The sequence below is a fragment of the Corvus cornix genome, chromosome 23 (genome assembly GCF_000738735.6).
Source record: "Corvus cornix cornix isolate S_Up_H32 chromosome 23, ASM73873v5, whole genome shotgun sequence".
Lineage (NCBI taxonomy): Eukaryota > Metazoa > Chordata > Aves > Passeriformes > Corvidae > Corvus > Corvus cornix.
Genome location: NC_046352.1, coordinates 7177208 through 7187206, shown reverse-complemented (window position 1 = coordinate 7187206; position 9999 = coordinate 7177208). Strand labels below are relative to the sequence as shown.

The 9999-nt window shown below is 37.9% G+C and overlaps 1 protein-coding gene across 3 annotated transcripts in view; it reads right to left on the bottom strand.

Annotated features, from left to right (window-relative positions):
• Positions 1-1132: 1132 nt before the first annotated feature.
• The window catches only part of HNRNPR (heterogeneous nuclear ribonucleoprotein R), a 28675-nt gene continuing 19808 nt past the window's right edge, over positions 1133-9999 (bottom strand). For all 3 annotated transcript variants that reach the window (XM_039564719.1, XM_039564720.1, XM_039564721.1), the window contains 5 exons: positions 9616-9751; positions 8320-8525; positions 7467-7616; positions 5266-5387; positions 1133-5073 (listed from right to left, as the gene is read on the bottom strand). In XM_039564719.1, the coding sequence (XP_039420653.1) occupies positions 4461-5073; positions 5266-5387; positions 7467-7616; positions 8320-8525; positions 9616-9751 (1227 nt within the window). In that variant the 3' untranslated portion in view covers positions 1133-4460. The remainder of the gene's footprint in view (positions 5074-5265; positions 5388-7466; positions 7617-8319; positions 8526-9615; positions 9752-9999) is intronic.

Below are 9999 nucleotides of genomic sequence, written 5' to 3'. Positions count from 1 at the left end.
CATGGACAAATTTAACCTCAACCTTTACCTTCCACACTTGAAATCTCTCCATGGTAATGGCAGATTTTGAAAGCTATTCCAGTACCTAGGTCTGTGGAGTTCATATCCTCCCTCCTCCCACCCCAACCCTTTCATCTTACTGAAGGAAATGAGAAAGAAAGTTGTCTTACCGATAACTCCAAGGTTAATGTCCCCTGCGAACCCCACCTAGCAAGTCGACATCATGACATGTCAGGTCAGCCTCAATCACGCTTCCCTGATAGTCAGGTAAAAGGAAGGAGTTAAAATACAAAATTGACACTTGCAGATTTCTGGACATCAGAAAATATATTCTGAACTGTCTTTCAGAGCTTCTGGTAACCTCCAAGCTGTTAAAACATTTCTTCAGAGGGATTCTCCTGTTCTAAAATTTCAGCAGTTCCTGAACAACAACCAAGTATCGCAGATCCACCTTGACTATTTTATTTGAATGAGACCAAAAGCTTATGGCTTCCCTTTAGTACAAGTGATTTTTTTTCTCCCTCCTCTACACATTTTATCAACTAACACATGCTCAACAAAACCACTCTGGGTTTTAAAGGACAATTTAAGCCAACAGACTACAACAGCTTCATTCAAATTCTAAGTTAACAGAAGCTCTAACTTTTTTTTTTGTTGTTTTAGAAAAAACAGGAACACAACGTGGTACACTCTTTCTATAAGGCTCTGAGCTACTCATGTAGTTCATGTGAATGACAGAATTCCACTGACCAACTTCCACCGTACAAGCAATCCTTAATCACACACATACTCCACCTCAAGTCATGCATGATCAAAGATTGCTGATGACAGATTTCTAGGATAGGTCCTTGCTGTTCTATGGAGGGGCCATCAGCATTTTTGGATAACAATTAAGTCTTGCTGAAAATATATTCATTCAGTAGGGTCTATAGGTCTTGGTACCAAATGTTTTTGAGAGGTGTAAGACTTTTTGCTCAGCACTTCATATTTACTTCTCTCCTAGCCTTATAATAAGAGTGCCCTCTGTATTTTTTTTCTGTGTAGTTCAAATTACAGAAATGGGCTTAATGTCCAAACACAGAAGGGACAAGAAGTAGTCAGGTTTTTATACAGAGTCACCAAAATCATGCGGTGATCTTCTACTTTGAGTTTATTTTGGAAAGGTTTAAGCAATGCAGTTGTCATTCTTTAATAATCAGACTACAGAAGCTGACACTTGAAAATAAACAATTGCTAGAAAAAATTAAGCCTTTAACACTTTAAAAATTGCAAACTATGTTGAATTAAATAGTAAAATTGTAAGTTGAGTTTAGTAAACTGAACTTGTTAATAAAGTGAAATTAAGTATATAACACAGTAGCTGTAAAAGTATTTTGCTCAAGTTTTGAAACTGCTAGGAATCTGGTAACTTACTTCTTAAGTCAAACACCTTATCAATACAGACATTTAAGCAACTGCTGTAAATGAGTGATCAAATGATTATTAAAACTCCATTTCATGGCTCCTCCTCCAATGCCAGCAGGACACTCATAAAAGCTGAATATTGGTGTGCAAGTTGAAATTCATTTTCAACATATTATAGAGGATCTCTGCTAAGTTTTACTGAAGAAACAATCAAAAGAAATGCACGAGAGTAAATTTGAATTTATTTTTTAACTAGATGTCAAAATTCTGCTGGGAAATTCTTTCCTTGAGTCAAGCATGGTAGTTTTCCACTGTACTACAGTATCTTTGCTTGATAATTATTTTTTCCATCATTTCATTAAGTTCTTCAAGTGCAGCACACACTACTATTCGAGTAAGCCGCAGCACACCTTATCTAAGGATTAAAGTACTGCTGCAAATTTAAAAGGTGAATTTGAGTAGCCATAAACTCAATCAAAAGAAATTGGTATATCTCATAAATATAAACTTCTACTGAGTTTAACTGTTATAATTTTCAATTATAAAAATGTATAGCTCACTCCTCATATTTAATAAAACTATTAGTATAAACAGTGATTTGAGCAGAAGTAAATACAAGATGCAGCCTTACAGTTCTTGAGGAAGACAATTTTAACATTTTTGTTTCTCAGCTGTTCTGTAACCACTATAACTGAGGTGTTTCACTTCCTCCCCACTCCCCCCACAGTACGTACTAGCACCTCACCTCTCTTAGGCTAAACATGTGCAATATGGGAACACTACCTTCTTCCAAGATGGAGAGGACTTGAAACATGTTTCCAATTAAGCTCCTTGTACTAGATCCCCTTTACAATGAATACTGAAAAGCCAATACGTATTGGGACTACAGGGTTCTGCTCAGCACTACAAGAGCTGTACAACTACCAGAAAGTCATACGGATAGGGCAGCTAAACTGTGTTAAAACAGAATTACAAACCAGATCCTTATCACAAGCCAAAGCCTGAGGTGTATACCCAGGCAACAGCCCTCTGAGTTCACTGCTCAGGTAAGAAAAAGAGAAGACATTATTTGGCCCCATTAACTTTATGAAGTGGGGGGAAAAAACCCCAAACCCCAACATACTAGATACAGATTTTTAAAAAGCACTTTTAATCTACTTATGACCAATTCTATTAATTGGAAGAGCCTGACACGGGCAAACCCATTTCTGAGAAGCAGACAGACATCTTCGATTCAGGTCACAACTCAAACCCTGCAATCCCATTCCAGATCCATAGCAGTGTGGGGAGGCTCATCTTACTGGGTATATTCTGACATAACACACTTGAGACACCAGACAGGAATAGAAGACAAAGGGAGGAGTATGACCACTGAAGTTTAACTTCCTCAATAGTCTGTTTGGAATGCTATAAATCAAGTACGAGCAATGTATTGGATTTGGACATTTAGAGGTCCGGCAATAGTTTTCTTTAGAGAAAGTATAAATCTGTTTGTTTCTCTCTTTTCTTGAGAAGCAAATGTTCTTCATTGGGGTACAGAATGGCTTAGATGCAACATAAGAGTAATGTCATGATTTGCCAGTTAAAATTGACATCTGGGAATGCCCAAGACAAGGGTCAAAGCAACACATAATATAATGTAGCTAGCAATGCCCTCAAAAGATAATGTCTTAAACTTTTTAACAGCCTTTATTATAAGGCAGGAGAATTCTAAGGCAAATTGTTCATCATGGCAGAACATCAAATTAAAATGTCAAGATAGAAATAAGCAGAATCTGGAGAGTATGTTTGTGTTATCCATAGCAAGAAGTTAGTTTAGTGTGCCACAGCACCCAATTTGTAATTTTCATTCCTAGTCAAATATTATTTTAGATTAGACTAAGATGCTTGAGATCAAAATAATTTCCCTGTGTGTTTGTACGCTCAATTATACAGTAAGGCTGGATCCTACCAGAACAGCCTCCACAGGGACTCCACAGGACATCATCAAAGGAACAAAATTAACACCATTGTAGGATCTGCTCCCTTCTCCACAATACATTAGAAGACTAGATTTAGATTAGATCTCTGTGAATGCTTGGATACAATTCAACACTTTTAAATAGGGAAAAAAAAAGTTTCAAAATTAGATGCTGATAAATTATTGAACAGCAATTAAACAGTGAGTGTCTTTTGGGCTGTCTGTAATTTCTCCTAGTTTTCAGTCTGATGTCCACAGTGCTACATGTTGGAAAGCACAGGAAATTTTGCATAAATTTGATCACTCACATAGGCAGTTATACTTTGAAAACAGTATTTTTCACAAGAATTACCAATGAAATAATGTTTTAGGACACAATTGAATTTGAAATAGGTAATGTTTTGAATAGATTTTTAGGTTTTATTGAAATCTTACATGAACAAGAAATTGGAAATACAATCACATCAAGGAACAAATTGCCACGGCTTTGACGTTTTAAGCCAAACAAATTTTGTAGGGCAGATTTTCAAAAAGGTGTGAAGTTATAACAATTTAAAAACACAGTTAACCTACTTCTAGGAATGCAAAACATACAATCATGTTATTTTCAATACAAGAAAACTTAATTTGTTGTAATTTCTTAAAACTACTAAGACAAAGCACTAGCTTTTACTTTTATGTACAGCATACTCCTATGTAGTCTATCCCAAATCCAAAAAAAAAAAAAAAAAAAAAAAAAAAAAAAAAAAAAAAAAAAAAAAAGAAACTGTCCAAAACCAGAGGTTCTGCAAAATCATGATTGAACAGTGTGCCATTCCTGCTTTTAAACTGCTAAAATGAAGCCTAAAATGATAAAAGCACTGAAACCCCATATGGAGTTCAGGAATTCTGCAAGCCCAGTAATGTCCAAGTGCATTTATGAAAAAAGAAAACTAAGAGACTCGAGTATATACACAATAGAGTGATTCTTCAGCCCAATACAAATGGCAGCCAATCGCTACTGAAGGATGAAACATTAAGCCAATTTTTTTTTTTGAAAGATGTAGAGCTATAGCCAATTCTATGTTTCCAATATTCTCAATCCCTCCTCACTTGTCTACTTCCACTGTTGCCCATAAGTATCCTGATAAAATTCCTGGTTGTCATTATTGTAACCATAGTTACCGGCATAGTCACCACCTTGCTGGAGCGGCTGCTGAGCGATGGGTTGGGAGCCCCAATTCTGCTGGTTGTTGGTCTGACGGCGCTTGGAATCAGGTTGGTTGTACCCATCTGCCTTTCTCTTGCCTCCTACGTTGCCCCCACGGTTGCCCCTGGCTCCACGAGCACCGCGTCCTCTCTGCTGCTGCGCAGGGCCCCCTCTCCCCCCCCTGGCTCCTCTCGGCGGTCCCATGGGTGCCCCCCTCTGTGAGTAGCCAGCTCTACCTCTTGGTGGTGGTGCTCCCCGCCCCCTAGGTGGCGGCGGGGCACCTCTCCCACCCCTTCCTCCTCCTCCTCTTCCTCTTATAGCATAGCCATCATCATAGCCGTAATAGGGATCTTCATAGCCACCACGGTAGTCATGATAGTCATAACCATAGTAATCATCGTAATAATCTTCATAGCCATAGTAATCTGGGGGATAGCCATATCCACCTCTCCCTCCACGGCCTCGGCCTCTAATAGGAGGTGGCATGCGAGGTGGAGGGTAGTAATAATAGTCTTCATACCTAGTAAGAAAAAGAAACACAGAATTATTTATCTCCAAAAGCAACCCAAAATAAAGTATACATTTGCCCTTTGATTAACAATGCACAACACATAGAAAAGTTAAGTCAAGTCATTCAGGTTCTTCTAAACCAGCCCGTTTCACAGCACAACTTCACTCTGCAGCATTACCACAGTGCAAGGGTGACACTCACGCAGTGCTCCGAGAGGCCTGTCTGGCAGCCTGACGTTCTTTCCTTTTCTTATCCGGTGGCTTTGCTAACACTATTTCAATTTCTTCCCCTTCTATCTCTTTCCCATTCATTTCATTCATAGCCTGTACAAAAATTAAAAGAAAAATAACTAAATTTTTTTTCCATTCAAAAGGAAACTAAAACTTACTGCAAGAAACCAGAGGGTTGGGCTGCTCCAGGCTGAGCTGTGCGATGTGCTTTGCTTTGTGCTACATAAACAGAATGATACACATCACTTTTTCAAGTCCCACTTTATTCACCAGTTACAGGGAAGCAGTATTTTTTTTAAAAATATGTTCTTTATATCATAAGGTAAAAAAGAGGATTAAAACATACCAAGCATTATTTTTAAAAAGTCAGACATAACACCATCAGTTTTTGTGTTCCTGTATCTCCTAGAAACCTTTCAGAAATATGCAAGTTCTCACTACTCATACTGACATAAGCACTCACTGCACTTACAAGCCTGGTAGAACACGTGCACACGAGAGAAAGAATTGTTACATTTGGGTTTTCCAGGTAGCTGAATGTGAGTCAAGTGACTGAGAAAATCAAGTAGTTCTGAGGACACATACTTGAGGAGAAAAAAACCAAAAAAGGTTACTAAAACTTGGTGATCTCATCAGGCAAGGCCCGAATCCTCCAGAAAATTAATGTGCAATTTTTTGCTGTCAAAAGCACCCACAAAGAGAACTTAATACAAATAGACAAAGAGTACAATTAAGACTACACCCCCCAATTCCTTACTTGGAGTTACCTGCTTTGCATTAAACATTTTTGATTATTAATATTTGTATTAGTGAAGACATTAGGTGTCTGTACAGCTACATGCCTCAAAAGCATTAGAAATTATGGCAATGTATTTCCAAGAAGGTATGAAAATCAGTAGACACTAGAATCAACGAGCCAGTTTCATGCGTTCCACACATAAATACCGTAACAATCTCATTGAAAGCCAAAACACGCCCATACATAAAAATATCTCAGAAAGTTCATAAGCCAATTTAGTGGCTATGAAGCAGTCACATGGGCTATATGTGGTAGTTTCTAGCTTGAGATGAGCATTAGTGATGCATCTGATCTGTCTTTTTCTCAACTGCTACAAGTTTCCAGTTGCTGAAAGCTAACAGAGCATTTAGTAGGTAGCTGTACTGGGAAAGGGATGGATAGTGTTTACAGACATACTACAGAAAACCACGTCCAGAGGTGTTGCTGACTTACCCTTTGTTTCAACAATTTGTCCTCCCTCGGACATGGTCTAAACTTATCCAAACCAACCTCGGTAAATATGAGTGACACTCATCCTAAAGGCATACTCAAGAGTATTCTAAAACCTAATCTCATGCATAATAAAATCCTAAGAAATTAAATGGCTATAAAATCATTAATAAGATTGAGTACAGAGCCTTTGAACTGTCCATGTAGCCACATACACCACATACAATATATCTGCTTCAAGACTCCCAAATGCAAGAACGTTTCCTACTCTCCTTCTTCCCCCCATGAACCATGGATTTAAAAAACAGAAGGAGTAATTTTTACAGAATTCAATACACTGAAGCACAGACAGCAGATATTAATGACCTTCTCAACAGCTCATGGACACAAAGAGAACTTTGAAGCTTACAATAATGATCTTCAATATTTAAGGAGTCATTGAGAAGAAACCTTAAGTATACGTAGTTAAGAACAGGTAATGCATTAGGGGTTGCCAACACCATTCTCCTCTCCTTCACAAAGCATTTTTTAATTACCTCCCACTTTCTATTTGATTCTTTTGTCACTCCAAAACTACACACGGCCTTTAAATAGGGCTCTTTGAGAGACAACTGATACCTTCTGCCAGTGTTTCCTCAGAAAAATTGTCTAGGTTGATCTTTTTTTTTTTCCTCTTCTCTAGACTCTCCTGCATTGCTCTACACCTCTTTTCCAGTCTACTTGTTAACTTGCTACAGTTTTGTCCTTTCAAGTTTCACATCCTCCTAGCTACTGAAATCATAGGAACAAAATTATTAGCGTTAAAATTCTCACAATGGGAATCTTATTAAATGGGCTCTACAGTTTGTCTTATGGAGGTATTTACTATAAATAAATTTCTTAAAACCATTCATACAAAATAAAGTACTCTCATCAACTTAGCTAGGAAAGGATAGTCAACTTACCTTCACTGCTGCACCTCTGTCCTCAAAATGAACAAAAGCATAATCCTTCAACTTCTTTACTCTTTCCAGCTTTCCAAATTCAGAAAAGGATTTCTCTAGAATTTCTTCTGTCACAGTAGTGGCCAAGTTTCTTACAAATAAAACTTTTACCTGGTGAAAAAATGAGAACAAAGCTGTAATATTTAAAAGTCAAACCTCAAAGAAAACTACCAACTAGTAAGATATTACTTCCTTTTTTGCTGCATTAAGAAATTTGGGTAACTTTACTAATTCTGTATCGTTGTTTTGGTTTTTTTTTTAAAAAAGTGCCTTGTAGTTACCTGTGTGAAGTTTCTACAACTTCTCTCCTTCCACAGTTCCCTTCCATAACCAGAATATCCAACTTTGATTTCCTGCTTCTGGGATGCTACAAATCCCAGCAAAATTTTAGTAACAGACCTCAAGGACAGCAAAGAGTTACCCCAAATCACTGGGATAAAGTGCACATCATTCCCCATGCTGAACTTCACCTTCATCTCACTCTGGAAAATAGTTTTACACAATACCTACCTGGTACTGATTATAGCTAAAGCAGAAAATGCACAGCTTGACGTGTCAATCCAGCAGGATAACCCTGCATACTACTAGTTTATATGTTAACAGTGGTTAGTAACAGCACGTTTCCAACGTCTTCCAACAGCAACTCATCTGCAGTGCTTGGACCACACCATTTGCATAGCTTACTGTGAAAATGCCCTCTAATAGATTTTTGTGCCTCAAAACTAGCCTTGCTCAGCTGGAACAAATCTTTGTCACTATGGCATAAAGAAACTCCTCACAAAGCACAAGAGCATCCAGCAAAGTCTTTACTAACCTTTGCCATGACTTCTGGATCAGGTTCCTCTACTGGATCAGCCCATTCCACTGTAACAACATTTCCCCAGACTTTTACTTTCCCACTCATCAGGCGTCGGCGAGCTTGTGCTGCTGACTTGTGATCCTCATATTCCAAGAAGCAGAATCCTCGATTCTTCTTTTTATCATCAGGTTGATGATACAAAATTACATCCACCAAACCCTCTGAAAAACAGATCTTTAGTACTGAGCTTCAAAAGGAAAGGAAAAATCTAGAGTCTACTCTAAAATGCCTTCACTTGTGTTTTGTAATTAATTTGAATTTTACACCTGAAAGGGGGTGGGAGCACAAGAAAAGCAAAACAAATAGCAGATATCCATCCAATTTACGCAGAAACAGGTCACCTAGCAAGTGAAGTTGTCCAGAACAAACTTACCTCACAATTAGGCTCTGTAAAACATCAACCTCAGCAACTCACACTGTTTAAGTTTTCTATACTTTTAAAATCATTTTTACATCTTTGAAAGGCAGCCAGCATTAACACATGACCTCTCCCCTGCCTCCTGGGGAACCCAGAAGGAACATCTTCCACATCTCTCCAAAAAGAGGAGAGAACTAAATGAATATTCACCTTCTGTTTTCACCACTTCCCTGAAGTACTTATAAATAGCAACCCTAAAAAATAAGCAGGAGGTTAAAGCTCTCCTACAGGAACAAGAGCAAGTGACTCAATCTCTTATCTAAGGCAGAAGCGCCCTTTCAGTGATGAGCTGACTTCTCTTCTTCCTACTTGCTGCACATACTGGAGAATGCTGAAAAACTGGGACAAAAATTAGTCTGTCATTAACTATTGCTGTAATAATATTCCCTCTAAACCAATTCAGTATTCCCTCCTCCCCTTCACTGCTCAGGAATACATTTGTTTCAGGCTCCCCAAAAAACTTCATGTTGACAGCAGAACGTCCTGTAGATCCAGTAACAAACACAGAGCCTTCAACAGAAGGCTAGATCAGGTAACAGAATTGGGACCTATTGTTTTTCTCTGAGTTCATTTGTGCTGTTTTTTCTGAGTCCCTTTGAGCTGTTTCCATCTCTAATTGTAAAGTTACATCATCATTCATTTAACAATCACTAAAACAAACACAAGTCCCTTTAGAGTCCACCTTAAGATATAATACATATGTAAAATTTCTAACAAAATCAAATTTGGAATACAACTTGAAAATAGTTTAAATGATACCTGAACACATCCATCAAACAACTAGACCCACAAAACAGAGACTGAATGGTATTCTGGGACTCATTAAGTCTTACCTGTGACTTTACCAAACTCTTCCAATATGTTTTCCTTAGTTTTGTTCTTTGGAATTGACCCAACAAATAACCTGTTGTTTGCCACGGAGATGCATACTCCAAGGTGCTTTCCAGGACGGATTTCATAGTTGTCACACTGAAAAAACAAAGCCATTGATTTGCTTTATGCACAATACTATGCAAAAAAAAAATCCCCAAATCATAAAATCAGGTATTTTCTTCATCATGTACTACTTTTATACATAGCACGTTTAATTGGCATTGCAAGAGAATTCCTAGAACAGCTGTTTTTGTGTTGGCATTCACTTGGAAGAACAGTGCCAAGCTTAGGATTTCCACAAACTTCAGAAGTCCTGTTGAATGGAAAGCTACAAAAAAACTGCA